At 38.5% G+C, this 27,639-nt stretch overlaps 1 protein-coding gene across 1 annotated transcript in view; it reads right to left on the bottom strand.

Annotated features, from left to right (window-relative positions):
• Dpck (Dephospho-CoA kinase) overlaps nucleotides 1-22,213 on the bottom strand; it is a 99,816-nt gene extending 77,603 nt beyond the window's left edge. Inside the window, exon 1 of the mRNA XM_090383130.1 lies at nucleotides 22,102-22,213. Within this exon, the coding sequence (XP_090239256.1) occupies nucleotides 22,102-22,213 (112 nt within the window). The remainder of the gene's footprint in view (nucleotides 1-22,101) is intronic.
• Between the last annotated feature and the right edge of the window lie 5,426 nt (nucleotides 22,214-27,639).

Raw genomic sequence — 27,639 nt, 5'->3', positions numbered from 1 at the left:
CCTCCCAAGGTTTTTGCAGTACTTTGATCCAAGCCCGAGGCGGGAATCGAACCCGCGACCTTTGGGTTGCCAGGCAGGCACTTTACCCACCCAGCTAGCCCGGTCGGCAATTTAGTGTGTATCAAGGTCGGCAATTTAGTGTGTATCAATATCCATCTTTGTTTAGTTGTTATGCCATACTGAATTACTGCAACCTCTGAAGGAATCATTTTTTCATAATTAGGAATATGTTGTCTCTGCCATATACTGTCTGTGCTCTCCTAATATACCCTGTCAGTTAACAGTGTGATGTGCTGGTGTGATTTGTCTTTAGCTGACTGGCACAACTGGAATTGCACTAACTTAATCGAGCACAAGTAAGAAGCTTTTTCACTTACACTTCCATGGTGACCTTGCACAATTTAAAAAAATATAAATTATACAAATATAAAAATAACTAATTTTATATTAGCAAAACCATGTTTTCTAATAGTGAAAGAAAAACATTACTCACAGTGGTATTTGATACATACATATTACTCCAATATTTGAGCAAATACTCAAATATCACAGTTATATACCAATACCACTTAACCTTGGTATATAAACCAATACCAAATACCACTTAACTTTAGTGATCTGTTATTATCTGACCATCACGGTTAAGTGGCCAAATCAATACTTGAAAGGGAAACAACTCTAAAACAGTACTTCCCAACCTGTGGTTAACAGATTTTGACAATGAGACAGAGCTTTTTCATGGTAGGCAACAATCCCATTAACAGTGGTGAGAAATATAGGCATGCCTATAACAACCTAATGTATACTAGATATGTTAAATGTGAGTACCTGAAACTGCATTAAAAAAATAGTTAGTCTCCTAGTTACGTGACTTCGGACTTACATAAATTTTTTTGGTAAAATCATAAAGATACTTTCTGTATAATTTTTAAGAGTGAAGTTGAATGAAGGAACAATAAGTATAAGTTTTTATTTTCGTTCCCAAACAACATGTGTTTGAGACAGGTGAACTATGTCGAAGCACTTCAGAGAAACCCCCACAACATTCAAGCTATGTGGGCTGTGTCCCATTGACTATTTCTTTGGAGAACTGCAGTCTAGTCTTTCATCTCTACATCTTTCCTACCTTTCTTCCTGGACTGTAGAGTCAGTTCAGTTTTGTTTGAGAGTGAAGTGGAAGCTTTTGTATGTAATATTTGTTATACATCGCGTTATTGTAGTGAAGTTGAAATTCACGTTGTCCAACCATTTTCAACGACTTCACATCAAACTATCATCATGCAGTGCATGCTTCATTTGCATATCATACAATTTCTTAGCATACAACTGCTGACGAGGCTAATGGGAGCCAGACGTGTTCAAAGCCGCTAAGTGGATTTTCTTATTTATTGATTTGAAATTATTGTTTTTCTAAAACTTTTGATTTAAATTTAGTAGTATAGCATTATTTTGTGATTTTCTGATTAATCTGGTATATTTATTCTTTACTCGGCCTTGTAATTGCATAAAAGTATTGGTAAGGGTATCATATCCACGTGTTACAAGCGGCTAAATATGGCTAAAAAACTTCTCGTTCAGCGGAGCTGAACGAGAAGTTTTTTAGCCATATTTAGCCGCTTTATTGGCCAATTGATACATCAAATTATTCTCTATAAGTAGCTTATAGACCTAGTCAGGATCGTTAGTTTATTCTGAATTGAGACAGCGAGATTTGGAAGTTAATTAATACTTAAGTGTCCGTAGATTTCCCATTCTTAACTTGCGCCATTGTTATACAATACGTTATATCCCAAACGAGATAGCGTTAGTATAGTATATAATATAATATTGTCAATTAATCAGCAAAATCTATTAATTTTTTAAACTCTGTTGTCAACTAAATTGTACTTTTAACTAAATACATATAACGACTTAGATTACAAACGTAACATAATTAATTAATACATAACTATATGGAAGTTATATAAATGGAACTCATAGATAATATTTGATACTGAAAAATATATATAGCGTTATAACTGTGTTAGGATACAAGTTCAGAGTTATAATTTTGTACTGAAATTGAAATTTTATTGAAATTAAATCGAAATCATTACTCAGACCAGGGCAGCAAAGCAAAAGGCTCAAGCTAATGGGAGTGCTGTGGCTCAGAGGAGAACTGAGGGGGGCAGTTGCCCTCTGAATCACAGCCTTTTAAAATGCACTGCTTGCATGATGTTTGTGGAGCAATCGGGTACGGGACAAGATATTGCATGGAGGATGTCATTGTGTGTGCGCGATGCAAGGAGTGTAACGAAATCAGGCGACGACTCAGCGTTGTTATGGGCCTATATGAGAGCTTGAAGGACAGGGTGGATGCCCTCAAAGGATCTAAAGTGAAGGGCCCATCAAGCTCTCAGCTGCCCACATCAATGCCAGAGCTTGCACTTGGTCATCATGCAACACAGCGGCAACACCCAAGGCAGAATGTGCTGGTCTCACAGAAACTAGTAGTTGTTGGTGACTCTATTGTCAGGGAAACGGGAAACATGCTTTGTAAGAAGGATAGGTGGAACAGGACCAGGGTATGTCTGCCAGGGGCAAAGGTTGATGATGTTGTAGAGCAGATATCATCTTTTAAGGGTACAAAAGGTGATATAGTTGTACACATTGGCACTAATGATATTAAGAGCAGGAGACCGGCAGAATTACTTAATAAGTACAGGTCACTGTTGAAAAAAAGCCGTGAATTAGGGTTGAATTTGAAAGTGTCTGCAATTTGAAAGTGTCTACAGAGAAGGGCAACAAGATTAGTGAATGGAACAAAGGGGTGCTCTTACAAAGAAAGGCTTAAGTTTTGCAAATTACAGTGTCTGGAGACTAGGCACCAGCGAGGTGATCTGATACTGTTCAGAGCCTTGAATGGTTTAAGCATGCTCAATGCTGATGGGATTCTTCCTCTAGCTCAGAAAAATCACCTGAGAGGGCATAAATTCAAATTGAGGAAAGACAGATGTAGGATAGACGTGCAGAAATTTGCCTTTAACCAGCGGGTGGTTGGTTGGTGGAACAGACTTCCATCCCTTGTGGTGGAGGTTGATAGCCTAAATAAGTTTAAGGCTCAGCTGGACAGGTATTTTGAACGAACAGAGGGGTGAAGTGGAAGTGGGTTTTTTTTTTTTTTTTTGGCTGATGCTGCATAAGCTTGCTTTCTTGCATCAAATGCCTCTACTAATGCTAAAAAAAAAAAAAAAAAATGCTAAAAATTCTGCCCAGGCACGATAGGAGGGGGTATATGATGAGAGCCTTGTCAATCAATTCGGCCCTGGTAAGATTGTGCAAGGCTCAAGGAGTAGAATTTTTTTCAGCCTGGTCAGTAAATCAGAGAGTCTTAAAATGAGGGATTTTAATTTCCCAGATAGTGACTAAAATTTGTGGGTTGGTCACTCACACACTGCAAGGCTTTTGTGGATTTATTGGATGATTGTTTTCTACATCATTATGTTCGGAAGGCAACTAGAGGGAGTAATACTCTTGATTTGATTATCAGAAGTGATTCTTCATGCATTAAGAATCTGCAGATAGAGGAACCACTAGGTGGCAGTGATCACAGTGTGCTGAAGTGGGATTTACTCAAAGAGGTAACTACCATCAGGGAAGGATTATTGCTTTCGAAAAGGCGACTACGATGGTCTGAGACAGTATTTAAATTCTATACAGTGGGACCAACTGATGATGTTACCAACAGCAAATTCAAAATGGGAAGCATTCAAAGAACTTATCTTGGAAGCTACTAGGCTTTACATACCAACTAAGAAATATTGTTCAAGGTTTAGGCCTAAATGGATGTCAGATGAACTAATGAGACATATGACAGAGAAGAAAAATGCATGGGATACATATAAATTAACACGTGACACAGAAGCCTATGATAGATATAAGTTGATCTGTAACAAAGTTACAAAGGAGGTTAGGCAGGCGAAGGCAGATTATGAGAAATCTTTCGTAAGGGATGCAAAGAAAAACAGCAAAGAGTTCTTTAGTTATGTAAACTCTAGAAGGAAGGGGATAGATCAGATTGGTCCACTTGATATCGATGGTTCAACTGTTGACGATCCTGCTCAGATAGCTAACAAACTAAATGAATATTTTGCATTGACATTCACACATGAGGAGTTATTCAGCGAGGGGAATGCCAGAGGTGTATTCAACTCTGGCAGTAAGCTAGATAATCTTGTAATAACTGAGAGTAAAGTGGAGGAGAAATTGTTGAAGATAAATACAAGAAAGGCACCTGGGGTGAATGAGATCTATCCAGTTATATTAAAGGAGGCAGCAAAGGAAGGAAGCAAACCCTTAGCCATAATTATGAGAGCTTCCTTGGACTCAGGGGAGGTACCCATAGACTGGAGAAGTGCAAACGTGACCCGAATTCACAAAGGAGGATCAAATGCTGACACAAGTAATTATAGACCTGTTAGTTTAACTTCTGTTCCCGGAAACTTAATGGAGGCACTGGTTAAAGAAGCACTGCAGGATCATCTAGACAAGACTTCAGTTATAGCTCAGATACAGCATGGTTTTGTTAAGGGAAAGTCTTGCTTGACCAATTTGATTGGATGATATGGTGCAGTCACAAAAGAACTGGATGCAGGGAATAACTTTGATATTATATATTTGGATCTTAGAAAGGCTTTTGATACTGTTTTTGCACATGGAAGACTGCTGAACAAATTGGAGCAGTGTGGCATTGGAGGCAAATTGCTGCTATAGACAAAGGGATGGTTTAAAGGGAGAAGACAGAGAGTGGTAATCAATGGATACTGCTCATCGTGGACTAATGTTATTAGTGGAGTCCCTCAGGGTTCAGTGTTGGGTCCATTATTGTTTTCTGTATTTATAAATAATATTGATGATGGTATATCAAGCTTAATGTCCAAGTTTTCAGATGATACAAAGGTTGGCAGCGTTGTTAAGAACACTACTGATGCTATGCTGCTGCAACAGGATCTGGAAAGGTTGAGCAGATGGGCTGAGAGGTGGCAAATGAAGTTTAACATTGACAAATATATGGGAAACAGTAACCCCAGAGTACTATATATGGGAAACAGTAACCCCAGAGCAACGTATCAACTCTGTGGTACTACTCTGACAGTGGTAGAGAATGAAAAGGACCTGGGGGTAATTGTGCAAGCAGATATGAAGTTCTCTGAGCAGTGCAGACGGTCTGCAAGAGTAGCTCATGGTGTCTTATCAATGATATACATGAATTTTTCTAGCAGGGATAAGGAGGTGATTATTCCCTTGTATAAGGCAATGGTCAGGCCACACCTAGAGTACTGTATACAGGTCTGGAGGCCTCATTTCAAAAAGGATGTAGAGTTGCTGGAACGAGTACAGAGAAGGGCAACAAGATTAGTGAATGGAACAAAGGGTTGGTCTTACGAAGAAAGGCTTAAGTTTTGCAAATTACAGTGTCTGGAGACTAGGCACCGGCGAGGTGATCTGATAGAGGTGTATAAAGCCTTGAATGGTTTGAGCATGCTCAATGCTCATGGGATTCTGCCTCTTGCTCAGAATAATCACCTGAGAGGGCATAAATTCAAATTGAGGAAAGACAGATGTAGGATAGATGTGCGGAAATTTGCTTTTAGCCAGCAGGTAGTTGGTTGGTGGAACAGACTTTCATCCTTTGTTGTGGAAGTTGATAGCCTAAATAAATTTACGGCTCTGCTGGACAGGTATTTCGAACAAACGGAGGGTGAAGGTTTTTTTTTTTTTTTTTTTTTTTGGCTGATGCTCCATAAGCTTTCTTTCTTGCATCATATGCCTCTACTAATGATAATAAGGTGTGACAGCATCTCTTGTAACTTAAGAAGTGGATGCAGTCCTCCTCCCACCCATTATTTTTTATATTAATTTGAATTTTATACTTATGTTAATGTCAGTTACCTGTGAAGTTCTTTACAAAAAATTTCATTTTGATGGTTATCATGGTGCTGCCTGAAAGAATAAGTGAAAGCAGTATTACTTCACTGCTGTCCCCAGATAAAGTTTTTAATTGTTATGGTATATATAACTATTGTTCTCCATTCTTCTGAGGATGTTATGTGGTTTTTGTAATTTTGGCATATCAGGGATATAGTAGCAATATTTTATTAGTACCGAGTTATGTAAAACTCGACTTACATAATAAGTCCTGGAACATATCTCTTATGTATGTGAGGTTACAAACTGTACTTACATGTACCGTTTCATATTTTTTGTGGTCCATGTTGTCTATCTCAAAAGTAGCCATTTAATTTTTTTTTTTTTTTTTTTCATTTATTGAGTAAAGCAGCCCCTAGCCAAAAAAATCTGGCAAATTTGTAACCTCAAAAGTAGCCAGTGGTTTCCACGTCAAATATAAAAGTACTACAATACTTTTATATTTGAGGTATATCTGAAAAAAAAAAAGGTCAGAAACACCATTCTAAAACAATGAACACAGATAGCCATGGAGAAATATATACTGTTTGAACTTGTAGACATTATTTTCAACATAAAGACTTTGTAGCTGAAAAGGAAAGGGGATATTCTACTGTAGAACTTCAAAATCCAAAAGGGCTCATACATCATTTTACATGGTACCTTACAGAAGCTAAAACCAGCTCTACTTCTGAAACACTAATGTGGATGCAGTCCCCCTCCCACCCATTTTATTTTATATTAATTTGAATTTTATACTTGTGTATAAGTTTTTGACACACATGAACTTTTTTGTTATGTCTTTACAAATTATAAGAAATATATTGTCAACATAATTTTTCCACATGATGTATTGATTTAGTGTGTGGGCTTTTAAGTAAAATGTAATGATGTTGGAGCCAAAATGTTTTAAAAAAATAGGTAGTCTCAGTTTTTGTAGATTTGAAGGTTTCCAAGTGGTAAAAAGTTTTGGTTGTCTGCACAGCAATATCATCATATATATCCCAGGTAAAATTAATTATTTCAAAATGAATAAATGATAGAGAGCTTTTAATATTTGTATCTGACAAATTTTTGGTAATGTGTTCAAAACTTTGTCTATGGTGTCTGACAATAAATGGAAGCAAACGGATTAATGTCAGTGACCAGTATCCCATGCTAACAGCAAAGAAAATAAGCAGGGCTGTATACATTTCTAGTATTTGAAGAAATATTTCTGAAATGCTAGCATTCAGATACATATAAGCAAGCTGTGAGCAGGTTTAATTAATATTTTTTATATTATTATTCTCCATATTAGACCTATCCAGATTGAACCCTTGTGTGCTGAATATGGGAAAATCTTAGATAACTCAGCTGATACTGTTGATGAATTGAATAGGTACTCTGCATTGGTCTTTACTGATGAAAGACCCTTCATGCTGAAAGGGGCTGTGCAAATGAGGAATTAGTGATTTCAAAATTACAGATGCCTGTTTATTAGAAAAACTTTTGAGCCTAAAGGCAAGTAAGGCTCCTAGAGTCAATGGTACATACCCAGTAATTTTGAGGGAGACGACCAGAGAGTGTGCACTGAACCACTGAGATTAATTATGAGGGCATCATTGGATCTGGGAGAGATTCCTTTGGATTGGGAAAGTGCCAGTATCACCAATACATAAAGGTGGTTCTAAGAGTGAAGTCGGTAACTACATACTAGTTAGTCTGATTATACTGGTAGAGAAAATCTCAAGAGACAATGCCTCGGTCCCTCATCAGAAGTTACTGTATAAGCTAGAACATGCTGGGCTTACTGAAAAGACTGTAAGATGGAGTGCAGGGTGGATGCAGGGCAGAAGACAGAGGGTTGTGATTAATGGATATCCGTCAGATTGGTGTAATGTTAGAAGTGGAGTTCTCCAAGGATTGGTTCTTGGATCACTCTTGTTTCTGATTTTCATAAACAACATCAACGAAGGGATGTCAAAATATGCAGGTGACAAAGATTTGGAGAGTCATTAATGATAAGCCAAGCAGCTTATCAGAGTCTAAAGACAGGTAACTAGCATGGTGAGATAAGTAAAAGACTATGATTACGTGGCCTATAGAGCTTGGCAACCTAGCACCTTAGGGGGACCTGATTGGGGTTTATACAGCTCTGAGAGGGGCTAGTAAAATGAAGGTGGAATTCTCATTATTATAAAGAATTCCTTAACTGTTACTTGCTGGAACAAGTTGCCTCTGCAGGAAGCTGACAATTTGAAGAAATTCAAAGGTCAACTGGATGATAGTTACCTAATGAAGAGGGAAGCACATAATTTGTATTTTATTATCTACTTCTTTTTTTTTTTTTTTTTTTTTTTTTTGGCTAGAGCAGCAAAAGCCTATGGCTTCCTTGCACTATATGTCTAATATTAATACTAATATCCATTACCAGTTGATAAATACGGAAGATGCCAATAATCATAATGAACTATCATATAGGATACAATTATCATTTTATTTTTTGGTATGCTTAATTCTCAAAAAGAAAGTGGCTCAAACATACTAAAATATAAAACATAGAAATAGCCCTAGACATGATCTGTGTTGGCAATGCTATAAGTTCAGGGGAAGAACAATTTTGTATTTTCAGAGCACTCCGGAGTTAGCACACCAGACTGAACCTATTGGTAACTCTCTAGGAGGCTTCCAGATCGGCTAGTGTATAATCTTGCTACCTCTACTCTGCCAGATAGTGACTGGAGGGAATCCAAGTTGTGTGTATGCGGGAAGCATTATCGAGGCCACATTATGTCAGGGATCTTGGTATATTCTTACCATGTGTACGCCATATCCAAAAATTTCATTACTTCATACAGCATGTCCCACCCACTTTTTCTTACTATTGAATACACCATGAATTGTTTAGATCTGCGAAAAGATCTAATCCTCCCAAGCACTTCCTAATTCATTTCACAAATATACGTGGTCTCAATTCTAATCTCAACGATGTCCATTTCCACTTGCAGTCTGCCAAACCCCATGTACTTTTTCTGACAGAATCTGAGTTATCGGTTGATTCAACTACTGCTCATCTCAGATGCCCAAATTATTCACTGTATGATTCCTTTCGCCTCAAAGGTGGTACTTGTGCATATGTCCATTCTGATATTCCCTGTCAGAGACTTGGCAATTTGGAATCTCCTCTCTTTGATCTTCTCTGGCTTAAAATCTCTCTACCTCATTGTGTCAAATTCATCTGTTGTCTCTACCATTCTCCCAACTCCACTAATCACTTGGAGCTCTTTGACTTCCTCTCTTTGCAACTTGACTTTCCCCAGTCCAACTTTCCTAACAGTGAGGTAATTTTTCTTGGTGATTTTAATGTTCACAACTCCACCTGGCTTCCGTTTTCTAGTCACACAGACCCAGCTGGTCGAGATGCTGAGGCTTTTGCAATTACTAATGACCTTGCACAGATTGTTCATTTACCTACAAGAATACCGGACAATCCTAATCATACAGCCAACACGCTTGATCTTTTTCTCACAAACAACCCTTCTAAGTACACGGTCAAAGTGAGAGGTCCTTTAGGCACTTCAGATCATAACTTGGTGATTGTCTCTTCTCCAATGGAGCCTTTATCTCATGGTTATTCCCAACCACATGTTGTTTGGCATTACAAGAATGCAAAATGGGATGACCTGCGAGATTTCTTTTCTTCTTTTGCTTGGTCAGATTACTGTTTCAAAACTTCTGATGTCAACGTTTGCTCAGATCGTGTCGGTGAAATTATTCTTGCAGGAATGGAATCCTTTATCCCACACTCCACTTTAAAATCTCGTCCTTTATCTAAACGTTGGTTTTCCAATAAATGTGCTAAGGCTGTTCAAGAAAAGAATGTTGCATATCGTAATTGGCTTGTTTCTAATTCTTCAGTTTCATTTTCTGCCTACGCCAAAGCTCTCAACAATTTTAAAGCAGTTATTAATCAGTCCAAACTAGAGTTTGAACAGGCTAAGAGTAGAAAACTTGCTTCTTGCCCTAATGGTAGCCGAGCATTCTGGTCTCTTGCCAAAGCTTTTGGCTGCAACCTTGGCCCATCTCAGCTCGCTCCCACCTCTGTCCAAACCAGATGGTTCCGTTGTCACTTCAGCCAAGGATAAAGCTGACCAGTGAGCATCCCATTTTTCTTCCAACTCGTGTATTAATGATCTTGGTAAAACACCTCCCACCATTTCCAACACGCTCCACTCAATGCCTCCTGTGGTCTTCCGTCAAAAGGATGTCAGAAGGATTTTGACGAATTTTGATGCTAAGAAAGCTCCAGGTCCTGATGGTATTTCTCCACTTGTTCTCAAAACCTGAGTTCCTGAACTTATTCCTATTTTTTGCCGCCTTTTTTCACTTTCTTATTCCAAAAGTGTTTTTCCTTCTGCTTAGAAATTTGCTTTTATCCAGCCGGTTCCTAAAAAGGGTGACAAATCCCTCTCATCCAATTATCGTCCCATTGCAATTACTTCTACTCTCTCTAAAGTAATGGAGAAATCAATTAACCGCCAACTCTTAAACTACCTAGAAACCTTCCGTCTGATCAACGATTGCCAGTATGGATTCCATCAGTGTCGATCCATGGGTAGAGGCATTTGATACAAGAAAGCAAGCTTATGCAGCATCAGCCAAAAAAAAAAAAACTCACTTCATCCCTCTGTTCGTTCAAAATACCTGTCCAGCTGAGCCTTAAACTTATTTAGGCTATCAACCTCCACTAGAAGGGATGGAAGTCTGTTCCACCAACCAACCACCCGCTGGCTAAAGGCAAATTTCCGCACGTCTATCCTACATCTGTCTTTCCTCAATTTGAATTTATGCCCTCTCAGGTGATTATTCTGAGCTAGAGGAAGAATCCCATCAGCATTGAGCATGCTCAAACCATTCAAGGCTTTATACACCTCTATCAGATCACCTCGCTGGTGCCTAGTCTCCAGACACTGTAATTTGCAAAACTTAAGCCTTTCTTCGTAAGAGCACCCCTTTGTTCCATTCACGAATCTTGTTGCCTTTCACTGTACTCGTTCCAGCAGCTCTACATCCTTCTTATGAGGCCTCCAGACCTGTATACAGTACTCTAGGTGTGGCCTGACCATTGCCTTATACAAGGGAATAATCACCTCCTTATCCCTGCTGGAAAAATTCCTGTATATCATTGACAATACTCCATGAGCTACTCTTGCAGCCGGTCTGCACTGCTCAGAGAACGTCATATCTGCCTGCACAATCACCCCCAAGTCCCTTTCTTTCTCTACCACTGTCAGTGTAGTACCACAGAGTTGATACGTTGCTCTGGGGTTGCTGTTTCCCATGTGTAGTACTTTGCATTTGTCAATGTTAAACTTCATTTGCCACCTCTCAAGCCCATCTGCTCAACCTTTCCAGATCCTGTTGCAGCAGCATAGTGTCAGTAGTGTCCTTGACAACCCTGCCAACCTTTGTATCGTCTGCAAACTTGGACATTAAGCTTGATATACCATCATCAATATCATTTATAAATACAGAAAACAATAACGGACCCAACACTGAGTCCTGAGGGACTCCACTAATAACATTAGTCCCCGATGAGCAGTGTCCATTGATTACCACTCTCTGTCTTCTCCCCCTCAACCACCCCTTTATCCATAGCAGCAATTTGCCTCCAATGCCACACTGTTCCAATTTGTGTAGCAGTCTTCCATGTGCAACAGTATCAAAAGCCTTTCTAAGATCCAAGTATATAATATCAAAGCTATTCCCTGCATCCAGTTCTTTTGTGACTGCATCATAGTATCCAATCAAATTGGTCCCCTTAACAAAGCCATGCTGTGTCCGAGCTATAACTGAAGTCTTGTCTAAATGATCCTGCAGTGCTTCTTTAACCAGTGCCTCCATTAATTTTCCTGGAACAGAAGTTAAGCTCAGAGGTCTATAATTACTTGTGTCAGCCTTTGATCCTCCTTTGTGAATTGGGGTCACATTTGCACATTTCCAGTCTATGGGTACCTCCCCTGAGTCTAAGGAAGCTCTCATAATTATGGCTAAGGGTTTGCTTATTTCCTTTGCTGCCTCCTTTAATATAACTGGATAGATCCCATCCACCCCGGGTGCCTTTCTTGTGTTTATCTTCAACAGTTTCTCCTCCACTTTACTCCCAGTTATTTCAAGATTCTCTAGCTTACTGCTAGAGTTGAATACACCTCTGGCATTCCCCTCGCTGAATAACTCCTCATGTGTGAATGTCAATGCAAAATATTCATTTAGTTTGTTAGCTACCTGAGCAGGATCATCAACAGTTGACCCATCAATATCAAGTGGACCAATCTGATTCATCCCCTTCCTTCTAGAGTTTACATAAGTAAAGAACTCTTTGCTGTTTTTCTTTGCATCCCTTGCCAAGGATTTCTCGTAATCTGCCTTCGCCTGCCTAACCTCCTTTGTAACTTGGTTGCATATCAACTTGTATCTATCATAGGCTTTTGTGTCATGTGTAATTTGTAAGTATCCCATGCATTTTTCTTCTCTGCCATATGCCTCATTAGTTCATCTGACATCCATTTTGGCCTAAACCTTGAACAATATTTTTCGATCGTGTTTGGCATAAAGGTCTTCAAAACAAGCTTCCATCTTGTTTAGAAGATGGAACTGTTTTTAGTAATTGGTTATCTAGTGTTCTCTCTGATCACTCACTGTTTGTTATTTGGTTTTTAGGAGCACTGCTGCTTCCCACCTCCATAGCCAGGTGGGAAGCACTGCTGCTTCCGACCTGGCTACGGAGGTGCCAGATCGCTCCCAGAGGGTGATGGTAGATGGCTCTCTGTCTTCTAACTTCTCCACTAATGCCGGTGTCACCCAAGGTTCAGTTCTTTCCCCCACTCTTTTCCTTTTGTATATTAATGACCTTCTTCCATTGACTGGAAATCCTATCCATAGTTTTGCCGATGATAGCACATTGCATTCCACTTTCCATTTTGAGAAACCTTGTCCTGCTCAATCAGCTTCAACTTCTTGAAAATCTGCTGCCAATTCCTTAAATGCTGATCTTTAAGTAATTCTCCAGTGGGGTAAAGACAACTTAGTTGATTTCAACCCTTCTAAAACTCAGTCTTGTCTTATATCTCGCAAAAAGGATTCTTCTGCTCCTGTGCTTATCTTTAGGGACACTCCGATTTCTAGGCAAAATGATATATCTCTTTTGGGGATTACCCTGACTTCTAATCTCTCTTGGCACAAGCACATTACAAATATTGATTCTTCTGCATCTAAAAAACTTGGTTTTCTCTTTCGCTCTCGGCGTTACTTTTCTTCCAAACAGCTGCTGACTCTGTATAAATCACAAATCCGTCCTGCCATGGAATATTGTTTCCACATCTGGGGTGGTGTCCCTAAAACCTCCCTCAAGCTTCTTGATTCCATTCAGAAGAGGGCAGTTAGGTTAATTAATGATTCATCTCTAACAGAGTGTCTCCACTCGCTTTCTCATAGATGTACTGTTTCTGCTGCATGCCTCTTCTACAGATACTTCCATGGGCACTGTTCTTCTGAATTGGCTTCCATAATTCCCACTCTCTCTTTCAAAACAGTCCGAACACGTGCCGCCACCAGCCAACATCCATTTACTGTCCAACTTCAAACTCACAGAACCAACTTTTCATCTTCCTCGTTTATTCATTCAACTGCCGTTTTCTGGAACAACCTTCCTTCATACGTATTTCCTGAAAATTACAGTCTACAGAAGTTCAAGTCCGATGTCAACAAATATCTTCTTTCTTCTTCTCAACCTCAAACCCAAGCACGGTACCAAGTACTATAGGTTCTAATACCTCTCGTATTTGGGGTTTACATAAAAAAAAAAAATACTCCAATTTTGATTGCCTTGCAGAAAAGGGTAACAAAAAAACTATATCTGTCATCATCAAAGAAGAAAAATGTGCATGATGATGGGATAACAGAAAGTTACAAAAAGGGTTTCCCATACATTGAAAATTATCAACGAAGTGTGCAATAATTTCTAATTTTTAAACTAAGGGAAAAAAAAAAAAAAAAAAAAACATTCAAAAATAATTATCCTGGAAGTGATACCAATTTTCTCATATAGATCTAGTTCTCAGTCTGAAAATGGCTGAAGCAGTAACATCACCCTGTGCTTGCATTAATCAAGATGATATCTAAAAATAGTTCAAATATGTAAGGATGTAATTTGAATTAAATGATCTTACTATTGTCCTCTAAATTAAATTAATATAGAGTCTATATCACACATTGTAAGTTTACCTTACTGGTTAAAAGGAATAAATTAAAGTATAGTGAAAATTCAAAAGTATCTTCACTGATTTGAAAGCCTATAATTATTGTGTATTCTGAGAATATTAAAATATACCAAGCACTGAATGAAGGCCAAAATCAGTCCAAGTTTTTTAATGGTGACTAAGTTACAAGTTTTTCCAGTAGTTAGCATGTATGTAATATAAACAGAGCAGATGGGCTGCCAGAGCAGGTCATGGAGTCTTGTCAATGATATATATAGGAATTTTGCTAGCAGATACAAGGAGGTGACTATCCCTTTGTATAAGGCAATGGTCAGGCCACACCTTGAGTACTGCATACAGGTCTGGAGGCCTGATTTTAGGAAGGATGTTGAGCTGCTGGAACAAGTACAGAGAAGGGCAACAAGATTAGTGAATGGAAGAAAGAGTTGCTCTTACAAAGAAAGGCTTAAGTTTTGCAAATTACAGTGTCTGGAGACTAGGCACCGGCGAGGTGATTTGATAAGAGGTGTATAAAGCCTTGAATGGTTTGAGCATGCTCAATGCTGATGGGATTCTTCCTCTTGCTCAGAATAATCACCTGAGAGGGCATAAATTCAAATTGAGGAAAGACAGATGTAGGATAGATGTGTGGAAATTTGCCTTTATCCAGCAGGTAGTTGGTTGGTGGAACAGACTTCGATCCCTTGTTGTGGAAGTTGATAGCCTAAATAAATTTAAGGCTCAGCTGGACAAGTATTTTGAACGAACGGAGGGGTGAAATGGGAGGTTTTTTTTGGCTGATGCTGCATAAGCTCGCTTTCTTGCATCATATACCTCTACTAATGCTAAACAAATGAAGAAAACAAGGCAAAAAAATAAATAAATAATAGAAAACAGAAAAAAACAAGTGGTCTTGGAGAGACCCAGCAATTGAATCCAAATGAAAATACTGCTGAAAATACAAAGGTGACACAGACAAGAAAATACCAGTGTAATCTATTTTCTGGTTTTAGTATTGATATAAGGAAATCAGTGTTTTAATATAAATTGCTTGGAAACTCTGAAGCCAATAAAGTGCAGTCCAAGTGTAATTCGTAGCATGTGTGATGTTCAGTGTTCCAAATTCATATGCCTATTACTTGTCTAATAATTTGTTGTGTGTTTACTTTAAAATTCTTTTGAAAGCATTAATAGCATTTTATAATGGCTAAAATTAAATGGAGCTTTAAGCAAACAACTATTAACTAGCTATACTTTCACAATTATATGTTGTAATGAGGGAACCATAGGTCAGTTGCGCTCCTAAAGGAACACTGGTACTTGCATAGCAACTATCATACTTCTTCTTTTTTTTTTTTTTTTTTTCCACTATAAAAACCAGTTTTAACTTTCCTGATGAACTGAAAATAGTCTTTTATTAATTATTATTTACATAATTTTTTTTCATTGTTTGAAACTTCTTCGCTACGTGTATTTTTCTACTCATCTTCTGTTCTACCATTCATCCCCAAATTTCCTACTTTTCTTCTGGAAATTCTTCAAAATAAAAAAAAAAGCAGTTCTTCATAAAAGTATACATGAGAACAATAAGCAAAACTATATAATACCACTAATGCTGATAAATTACAGTTTCTGATAGAGAGATGCTGATAGACTACTTAATTTCAAAAAAAAAAAAAAAAAAAAAAATAGACATGGTCACTCATGTGGCATCTATTAAATGCCAAAAAAAAACCCACAATTATTTCATAACTAATCAAAACAAAAAGAGTACAACATCATTTTGGGAAAAACTCTTGGGAATGTACTTTGGGGATATGATTCCATTCCCAAATTTAAAAAAAACAAAACAAAACAAAACAATCTGTCAGATGTCCATAACTGCCACGAAGTTAATATGATTACATAGTTCACAAACCATAAAACAAAAATTACCTTTTGTAGAACTCTAACTTTCATATAAAAAATAAACTATTTTTTGAAAGCCCTACAGTTTGGCAATTAAGCAATGCCAAAGCATTGGTCCAATAAGTTTTCTTAATGGCAATCAGAAGTGTGAGTATATTACTGTGAGTCTATCAAGCATATTACTGAACAATCATAGTACTCCTCAATAAGGAGGGGTTATGCTATTAGTTAAGAAATACATAAATTCCAAGGAAGTGAAGCCAGTCGACATTGCTGGACAGTGCAGTGTCCAGTCAGTTTGGTGTGACATAAGCATTGGGAGATCAAAATTGAGAGCAGGAGTGTGCTATAGGCCTAACGACTCTGATAAGTATAATAAGAAACTGTACAGGGAAATAGAGTGGGCCAGTAAATCAGAGAGTCTTATAATGGGGAATTTTAATTTCCCAGATATTGACTGGAATTTGGGGGCTGGTCACTTACACACTAGCAAGGCTTTTGTCGATTTATTGGATGATTGTTTTCTACATCAGCATGTTCGGGAGGCAACTAGAGGGAGTAATACTCTTGATTTGATTATCAGTAGTGATTCTTCATGCATTAAGAATCTGCAGGTAAATGAACCACTAGGTGGCAGTGATCACAGTGTGCTGAAGTGGGATTTACTCAAAGAGGTAACTACCATTAGGGGTAAAGGGAAGGGTTATTGCTTTCGTAAAGGCGACTACGATGGACTGAGATAGTATTTAAATTCTATACAGTGGGACCAACTCATGATGTGACCAACAGCAAATTCAAAATGGGAAGCATTCAAAGAACTTATCTTGGAAGCTTCTAGGCTTTACATACCAACTAAGAAATATTGTTCAAGGTTTAAGCCTAAGTGGATGTCAGATGAACTAATGAGACATATAGCAGAGAAGAAAAATGCATGGGATACATACACAGAAGTATGGGATACATACACATACACGTGACACAGAAGCCTATGATAGATACAAGTTGATCTGTAACCAAGTTACAAAGGAGGTTAGGCAGGCAAAGGCAGATTACAAGAAATCTTTGGCAAGGGATGCAAAGAAAAACAGCAAAGAGTTCTTTACTTATGTAAACTCTAGAAGGAAGGGGATGAATCAGATTGGTCCACTTGATATCGATGGGTCAACTGTTGATGATCCTGCCCAGGTGGCTAACAAACTAAATGAATATTTTGCATCGACATTCACACATGAGGAGTTATTCAGCGAGGGGAATGCCAGTGGTGTATTCAATTCTGGCAGTAAGCTAGAGAATCTTGTAATAAATGAGAGTAAAGTGGAGGAGAAATTGTTGAAGATAAATACAAGAAAGGCACCTGGCGTGGATGGGATCTATCCAGTTATATTAAAGGAAGTAAGCAAACCCTTAGCCATAATTATGAGAGCTTCCTTGGACTCAGGGGAAGTACCCATGGACTGGAGATGTGCAAATGTGACCCCAATTCACAAAAGAGGATCAAAGGGCGACACAAGTAATTATAGACCTGTTAGTTTAACTTCTGTTCCTGGAAAATTAATGGAGGCACTGGTTAAAGAAGCACGGCAGGATCATCTAGACAAGACTTCAGTTATAGCTCAGACACAGCATGTTTTGTTAAGGGGAAGTCTTGCCTGACCAATTTGATTGGATACTATGATGCAGTCACAAAAGAACTGGATGCAGGGAATAACTTTGATATTATATACTTGGATCTTAGAAAGGCTTTTGATACTGTTGCACATGGAAGACTGCTGCACAAACTGGAGCAGTTTGGCATTGGATGCAAATTGCTGCTATAGATAAAGGGCTGATTGAGGGGGAGAAGACAAAGAGTGGTAATCAATAGATACTGCTCATCGTGGACTAATGTTATTAGTGGAGTCCCTCAGGGTTCAGTATTGGGTCCATTATTGTTTTCTTTATTTATAAATGATATTGATGACGGTATATCAAGCTTAACGTCCAAGTTTGCAGACGATACGTGGGTTGTCAAGGACACTACTGACACTATGCTACTGCAACAGGATCTGGAAAGATTGAGCAGATGGGCTGAGAGGTGGCAAATGAAGTTTAACATTGACAAATATAAAGTACTACATATGGGAAACAGCAACCCCAGAGCAACGTATCAACTCTGTGGTACTACACTGACAGTGGTAGAGAATGAAAGGAACCTGGGGGTGGTTGTGCAGGCAGATATGAAGTTTTCTGAGCAGTGCAGACGGGCTGCAAGAGTAGCTCATGGTGTATTGTCGATGATATATAGGAATTTTTCTAGCAGGAATAAGGAGGTGATTATTCCCTTGTATAAGGCAATGGTCAGGCCACACCTAGAGTACGGTATACAGGTCTGGAGGCCTCATTTCAAGAAGGATGTAGAGCTGCTGGAACGAGTACAGAGCAGGGCAACAAGATTAGTGAATGGAACAAATGGGTGCTCTTACAAAGAAAGGCTTAAGTTTTGCAAATTACAGTGTCTGGAGACTAGGCACCGGCGAGGTGATCTGATAGAGGTGTATAAAGCCTTGAATGGTTTGAGCATGCTCAATGCTGATGAGATTCTTCCTCTAGCTCAGAATAATCACCTGAGAGGGCATAAATTCAAATTGAGGAAAGACAGATGTAGGATAGATGTGAGGAAATTTGCCTTTAGCCAGCGGGTGGTTGGTTGGTGGAATAGACTTCCATCCCTTGTCGTGGAAGTTGGTGGCCTAAATAAGTTTAAGGCTCAGCTGGACAGGTATTTCGAATGAACAGAGGGGTGAAGTGGAAGTGGTTATTTTTTATTTATTTATTTTATTTTATTTTATTTTTTTGGCTGATGCTGCATAAGCTTGCTTTCTTGCATCAAATGCCTCTACTAATGCTAATGCTAATAAATCTTCTAATTTATTATATGCTTTAAATACTGGGATTTTGGCCAATACTTGATTCCAGGCACTTCATTCACAGATGGTATAAAAATGTCTTAAATACTAATATTAAATTTACAAAGGCTAAACTGGATTGTTTAGCCTTTGTAAATTTAATATTAGTATTGCACAACATTATGTTGTGTTAGCAGTTCTCATTATAAATGCAAGAGTACTGAGCTGCAATTCAAATATTCTTCTTATTATTCTTTAAAAGAATCGTATTAATTTTTATTAATATCGATATAAATGCATTAAAAATTACCTTAATTTATCAAAAATCACTTGAGAACCACTGTTTTTTTTTTTTTTTTCAATATGCTACATTTTATAGCACATTGGAAAAAAAAAAAGAATGAAAATAAATAAATAAATAAATTTTCTGTTTATACTCCGGGACGACCAAACGGTCAGAGGAGTTCACAAGATAGACAGAATACAAGAAACAGCACCGTATTCAGCAGTCACGGGCTTGAACCCCGGTCACTCAAGGCACGTGTACTTATGCACTCGCGCGCCTAACCACTAGGCTACGGCGGCTAATTCTGTTTTAAAACTTAAAAAAAACTTTAGTAGATATTCATAATAATCACTAATACTCAATGCATCTACTAAGAATAATTGTATTAATTGAATATCAACATAAATTTTATACTATACACATTATATACTCAGTGATTACTGAATTATGACCACCTACCTAATACTCTGTTGGGACACCATTTGAACAGATAACAGCCACTATTCACCTAGGCATTGACTCCAATAAACGTCTGAAAACATCCATAGGGATCTGCAGACAAGCTGCCTGCAAGGCTTTCCACAGTGTTGGAATAGATGACAGTTGCATGTCCATACACCTCACATGCCATTCCAAACCATCTCACAGGGCACGGTGCAATTGGATTGAAGTCGGGCAACTTTGGAGGCCTATCAAGATGAGTGATATCTTCATTCTTTTCCTTGACCCACTCATGCACAGTGTGTGCCTGATTACATGACACATTATCATCTTGGAAGATCCTATTTCTGTCCAGGAAAAAATGCAACATGCAGGGAGTGCATGGTCTTTCTAAGAGGTGGATCTCACCAGTGAAACACTGGTCCATATGACCAGGGGTCCTAGTTATTTCCAGAAAAATATGCTCCATATTCAGGTGTGGGCCATCCCGAGGGTGCCAGGGGTGCACTGTGCCAACATTCAAGGGGCACCTGAAAAACTGAAACTTACATACACATAATTTTAAAGGAGGTGGCAAATTGCAATTTGCACCCGGGCACCACATTCCCAAGGAACTCCCCTGCCCATATTAAGCAACCACCACCACCTGCGTATATTGTGGACACCATGCATGATGGGTCCATGTACTCGTGTAGTTTTCGCCACAGTGTCCATCTGTGTGTTTGGTCTGATCTGACCATTACACTCATTTTTTAGCATTAACATTAACATTAGTAGAGGCATTTGATGCATGAAAGCAAGCTTATGCAGCATCAGCCAAAAAAAAAAAAAATAATAATAAATAAATAAATAAAAAATAACCACTTCCACTTCACCCCTCTGTTCGTTCGAAATACCTGTCCAGCTGAGCCTTAAACTTATTTAGGCTATCAACTTCCACGACAAGGGATGGAAGTCTATTCCACCAACCAACCACCCGCTGGCTAAAGGCAAATTTCCTCATGTCTATCCTATATCTGTCTTTTCTCAATTTGAATTTATGCCCTCTCAGGTGATTATTCTGAGCAAGAGGAAGAATCCTATCAGCACTGAGCATGCTCAAACCATTCAAGGCTTTATACACCTCTATCAGATCACCTCGCTGGTGCCCAGTCCCCAGACACTGTAATTTGCAAAACTTAAGCCTTTCTTCGTAAGAGCACCCCTTTGTTCCATTCACTAATCTTGTTGCCCTTCTCTGTACTCGTTCCAGCACAACATTCGCAGTAGACAATGATCAACAGTGAGGTGTGGGTGTGTTTCCTGGGTGGCCTGCTGTGGAACCCCCATGCACCTGAGTGTGTGATGCATCATCATTTGGGATATTGTTCTTGCATAATGCACTGCACTCATTGCTCACCATGAACATACACCTTGTGTAATCTTTTACAGTTCTGTCACAGGAGGTGGCTTGACCTGTTCAAAACCATTTTTTGTACACCTTAACCACAGTGGGCTGTAAGCAGCCAACAAGGCATGCCATTTCTAATATGGAAGCATCTGATGCACGAGCTCCCACAGTCATGACTATTTGAAACTCTGTGATATCTTTACTACATTCCATAACTGCTACTTTATCACTTTGACTGTCACGGCCGGATGCAAAGTACTACTGCTATAGCATTCAGTTTTTTATACCATGAGCTATGAAGCATAGTCCATTACAGATTAATGGTCTTAATTCAGTGATCACTGATTGTACACCTAAAGTTACCACATCTTCAAAGTGTGTGACCTGGAAATGACTGGAGAGGATAGGGAAGAAGTAGTGAAGAACATTTTTTTTTATGCAAAATACACATTTTTTAGAATACTTTTTGATGAAAAAATTAATTTGTTACATGTTACTTACCGTACTAGATAAAAATTACTAAACATTTGTAAATTATACATTCTATAAAGCACATAATAATAATATACAGTCATACCGAATTTGCTTAAAAATGGAATGGAATTTTTTTTAATATATATATATATATATCATTCTATAACCAGGAGAAATTATCACAATTATATCATACTGTTCAGTATCTTAAACAATAGTTATCACTTTGTTCCTCCCTCTGAATGCTTTAGTTTGCCGATTTCAAGTACGGATAAAAGTACGGTTAACTGAATAAACGACAATTTAAGTTTAGACATCTACATATAGTAACGTATCCAGGAGACAAGATTAAAATCTCCTACAAAAAAATAAATAAATAATAATAATAATAAAATACTACGTCAAAAAGGTGGAGGGAAGAGGGTTGTTTGGGCAAAGCCTGTCATAGGGTTGAATTGATATCGAAACCTCCTTCCTGCTCCAGCGAATCAGACATGTCACTATGGGAAAGCATCACAAAATGCAAATTACCTTCTCTTGCTATTTTGTCTGAGTCTATTACAACGATTTTCATTTCAGTCAATATTGATGTTACAGTGCTTTTCCCAGAAGCAATTCCTCCTGTCAGTCCAACAAGAAACATTTTCTACCTGTGAAAAACAAATGGACAAAAAAAAAATCATGTTAACAAAGTTTTCTTTCGGTAATTTCATATTTAATAAGTGAAAATTATCACACAAAGTAAATACATGCCACCCATTTTATTTATTTTTTATCATAAACAAATAAATAAAATCAATGCATACATACCAGTTTTTTTTTTTTTTTGTTTGTTTGTTTGAAAGTATAGCGAAGTTCGCTTTTTTTTTCTTTTTTTTTAAAGTTCACACTTTAACTGGGTCAGAAACAGTGCTGCCACCTCGAAAGGTCTTGATAATCCAATTGTCCGATTTAAAATTAACACTTTGAAGAATTTAGTGAGTGTTACAACAATGCCTGTAAACGGAATGCAGTCTATGGTGGACTTGTCTGTTTGCTGGACGAAAAATCAGATTTCCAGGAGATAAAACCATATCACTCTGCGCACAATCAACTAACAGGAAATGAAAAGGCCTCTCTTCTCAGGATTCATAATAACAATGAAGTTAAGCTTTTACTGAGAAAACACGGGAAACACAGGTTTATTAAAATCCTTTTTCAATAGGAAAACACCTTAAAATAAGTTAAAATAAATATTACACCAGACGCTTTGGGACACAAGTTGCCCTTCCTCAGTTGGAATAAACGTTATTACAAAACTAATAAAGAATGCCATAGCCGGTTATGGTGGTCATGCAAGGTGAACCACGTGACACAGGAGCAGACAACAATTAGCAGTTGGAAGCAGAGCCTTTGAGTTTGCAAAGCTTGAGTTTGCTGCGTGCGCCAATGTTTATCATTCAGATGGATGGTTGCTTCAATGATGAGATGGATGCGATCTCCTTTGTTCCTGTTAAAAGAATTACAACAACACGTAATGCATGTGAAGTGATTCTAACAAGACGCGGAGACGGTACTGACGAGAACGGGCGACAACCTTAATGTAGCGCCGTGGGTCAATGTCGTGCTTGGTTGCCCAGAAGTGTTCTGCGATCGCTTACCCCTCTAAATCAGCGGAGCGGATAGCTCTCTCGTGCTCGGAGACTGATTTTGATCCTCCTGCCAGATTCACCAATGTAACAGTCAATGCAGTCACGGCAGGAAATACGGAACACTGAACCGCTCCGCGATGGGGGGGGGGGGAATCAGTGTCTTTACCCTCGGAACAAGGGACCGCAATTTCCTGCCTAGAAGCTGCAAACACTTTATCCCGTAATTCCGTAAGACCTTTGGGGGTTGTGACAATTTTGGGTAGTATGGGATAAAGGCGGTCGAGGAGGGGGTCATCGTGACGTGTGGTACTAGGGTTTGCTGCGCGGACACGGGTCTATAGGTCATATTTATCTAAAGAACTGGTAGAATAATCGCACTTGGCCAGATCTGCCTTTACTCTAGTGATCTCAGCATGCCTTTCTTCCGCAGAACTGGAGTGGGTCCAGGCGGCAGTTAGTAGGGCTCGCTGTACTAATAAGCTAACGAACAGAGGGGTGAAGTGGAAGTGGGTTTTTTTTTTTTTTGGCTGATGCTGCATAAGCTTGCTTTCTTGCATCAATGCCTCTGCTAATGCTAATGCTAACTGTGAGCATGTGTTGACCGATAGTTGGTGAATTGGCCAGCACACATCGGTTTGTGATGGACTGAGGTTCTTAGACGCGTGCCTTCGCGTCGAATAAGGGTATCGAAAAATGGAAGAACATTGTCCGACTCCAGTTAATGATGAACTGAATAAAGGGAGAAAGTGATTTGAGATGTCGCACTGAGTCGCAGGAAATAACAACAAACACATCGTCGACATTTATCAAAATAATTGATCAAGAATTGACAAAATTCTTACATATCAACTACAATATTTGTTTTAACTTATTTTCCTGTTGAAAAGGGGCTCATACATATCTGGTGAGTATGGGCTTGGCACACCCAGGGTCCTGAGCTGGATATCATCATTCTTCTCTTTCTTGGCGATTCCTTTCTATTTCTCTCTCTCTCTCTCTCTCTCTCTCTCTCTCTCTCTCTCTCTCTCTCTCTCTCTCAGAGTAACTCGGGAATTTTTTTTGGCTGGTGCAGCACAAACCTCAGGCTTCCTTGTACCATATGGCCAATAATAATAATAAACATGTGTTTCCCCGTGTTTTTTCAGTAAAAGCTTAACTTCATTGTCAACTAACACGGTAACCTTCTAAAAGGGGAAAAAAATTTCTCGTGGTTTCTCTAACTCCATGCAAATATTACAGTTGATATTGGCAACACACAGATGCCGAAAAGCTCCTCCGTGTTTAGATTTTTTTTTTCATAGTATTGTTAAAGCGGATAGCTCAGAATATTAAGCATATTTTATTGTATGTTCAATAGAAGTTTTTAGATTTCACTTTTATTTGTAAATTTTAACAAACAATAAATGATTAGCATTAGCATTAATAATGGCAACGATGCCAGAAAGAAAAAGAAAAAAAAACCTTCTCATATCACCTATCCTTTCCCTCTATTACTTTGTTTAGTTCTTCTTTGAATTTATTCGAGCAACCTACTTCGAAAACATTAAATGGGAGTAAGTTCCGATAATTAAATTACTCTTGCAAATTTCCACACACACACACATCACTCTTGCAACCAACCTTCCTAAAATGAAGCTTCCAGACCTGTACACAGTACTCAAGATGCAACCTTCTCATTGCCTTAGACAATGGGATCATCATCTCCTTAATCCTGCTGGTAAAATTCGTGCATATCAATGACAAAATCCCATGAGCATCCTGACAGCCTGTTTATATTCTTCAGAGAAATTTACACCTGTTTGTACAATTATCCACTACTCTAAGTGTGGTACCACACAGGTTGTACGTTAATCCGGGATTACTGCCACCTTGAATTTGTCAAACTTCAACTGCTTAATTATGGTAATCAAGCATACCTTGATTACTATAATAACCATCCTGCGAGCTTTCGTATAATCTGGAAACTTATCAGACCTGATATGGAATTTAAATCTAACATCAAACCTGTTACAAAACCTGGTATCATCAATCCTTATATGCCTTCATCAATATCATTAATAAACACAGGAATAACAATTTACCCTACACGGAATGCTGCGGAACTCCACCAAGAACAACAATTCATGAAGAGCAACCCATTGATAAATTCTCTATGTCTTCTCGCACTCAACCATCCCTTTATCCATAACAGTAACTTGCCCACAACGCCGCAACGCAACGCTACAATTTGTATAGCAGTCTATTATATATATCAAAAGTTTTCGTGAAATTCAAATTGGCAAAGTCAAAATTAATTTTTGCATCCGATTCCTTTGAAACTGCGTCATAGTATTCAATTAGAGTGATGAGACAAGATAGCTCTTTTACAAATCCATATTGTGACTGAAGTGTAACAGCGTTCCTGTGTGGATGGTCCCACACAGGAGCGCTTTGTCGGACCGCAAACCATTTTTAATCAGCGACTTGATTATTTTTCCTGGATAAAAGTGAAGCTAACAGGTCTGTAACTATTCATGTCACCCTTTGATATATCTTTTTGAATTGGGGATGCGACGCACATCTGTAGTCCATAGAAACCTCACCTAAATTCAAGAATGCTCTCGTAATTACGGCTAAAGGCTTGTTTATCTCTTTTTTTAAATCCCTTAATATGTCTGCTCGGTAGCACAGTGGTATCGTCACCGTCCTCCCAACACCGGGTGGAAAAGGCCCGGGTTCGAATCCCGTCGATGACGCGAGGAACTTTAATGGGCTTTTTTCTCGCCGTGGCTGAATTAGCCGGTCTCAGGCATAGATAGCAAGGTAGCCCCCCCCCCAGAAATTGGGGTTTTTTCGGCAAATCTGGTCGATTTGCCTGCTTGCTGGATATATTTACCCATATATTTATTTGCCTGCTTGCCAAATAAATATATGGGTAGAAGTAAGAAATTACGGATGGCCCTAATATAATAATTTGAATTTTTTATTATTTTTATTTTTTTTGAAAATCCCTTAATATAATTAGCTATATTTCATCCCTCAAGTGGGTTTATTCAGTTTAACTTCTATAATTTCTCTTTCACCTTCCACTCAGTTATCAAAACCATTTAGCTCCCAGGAAATTTGATAGAATTTTTCTTCGTATGGACAACAAATAGTGTTGAAATGTGTCCTGTGGTAGTGCTACCCACATTGCACAACGTGTCCAGTAATTCCCGCACATTGTCAGGTGGATGGTCCCAGCATCGACTTGAAGCATAGAAGAACCCCTGACAAATCAATAGAATGGTAGAGTCTTGGGGCATACCACTTAGATGATTTGGGGCTAAACTTGCCATGTGCGGCAAGTTTACTTGACCGGGCACATAGGTTCTCGGACCGTAAGTGGCTGTAGAGGTTGTGGATTGGCTCGTCCGAAAACAATAGTATGAATAGGGACAGGGGTGTTTGGCTCCACCTCCTTCTGGAGGTTGTGGTCCTTGCAAAAGACGAGCGTTTTGCGTTTACACGCTTCCGAGCCACTTCCGGTTCTGGTTCACATGGAAGAAATACTGAGCATGCGCCTGGTCAGCCACGTGTGCTGTGAGCCTGTTATTTAAGAATTTGTTGCCTAAACATCATTGTTGTTGAGAAAGCTACAATCATTGTGTTATCGCTTTTAACCTTTATTGTATTTTAAAATTTTATCGTACATTTTATAAGTCAGTTTTTGTAAATATTATTTTACAGTACTGTATCGTCTGGTACATTTTATAGTTTTCAGTATTAAATTATTATAGTTAAACGATTGGTGTACTTGTTTAAATTTGTGATATGAATTATTCTCCCAACTTTAGAGGCCTTTTTGAAGGTGGTTTTTTTATTAGCTGATGCTAATAAAAAAACCACCATAAATTCAAATCGAAGAATGATGATTGAAGGATAGATGTGCTTGCCTTCAGCCAGCGTGTGGCAGATTGTTGGAACGGGTTTCCATCTGTTGTTGTGGAAGTGAGTGGTTTGTTTAAATTCAGGGAAGAACTAGAAACATTATTCGAGTGGATGGACAAGTGATGTGGGAAGGTTTTTTCTTTTTGGCTGATGCTTTTTAAGTTGCTTTCTTGCATCATATGCGACAATTGATTCTAATACTAGGTTGTGCCTTAAACTGGGTTAGTCACATGGCACAATCTCGACCTCTTTGCTTCGTGACCTGTCTTTCTAGTCGGTCTTGTTACCGATGTGTCTGACGAACCGGAATGAAGTTCCGTCCATTCCGAGCTCTGGTTACACACTCGAACTTATCAATGTATTATGTACACATGAATAGTAAAAAGATGCTATTTACAAATGAGATATATAGAAAAGCACATATAAAAGTAAGTACTTTTGAAAATCTGTGCAGTAATCCTTTTAGAAACAATTTCTGTGTATAGTATTTCTTTTGAGAGGTCCGAATAGTTGATAACGCAGAGCAGTA

Source organism: Mastigoproctus giganteus, chromosome 10 (assembly GCF_048544385.1).
Source record: "Mastigoproctus giganteus isolate SK-2022 chromosome 10, ASM4854438v1, whole genome shotgun sequence".
In the NCBI taxonomy this organism is placed as follows: Eukaryota; Metazoa; Arthropoda; class Arachnida; order Uropygi; family Thelyphonidae; genus Mastigoproctus; species Mastigoproctus giganteus.
This window is presented reverse-complemented; position numbering and strand designations above follow the sequence as displayed.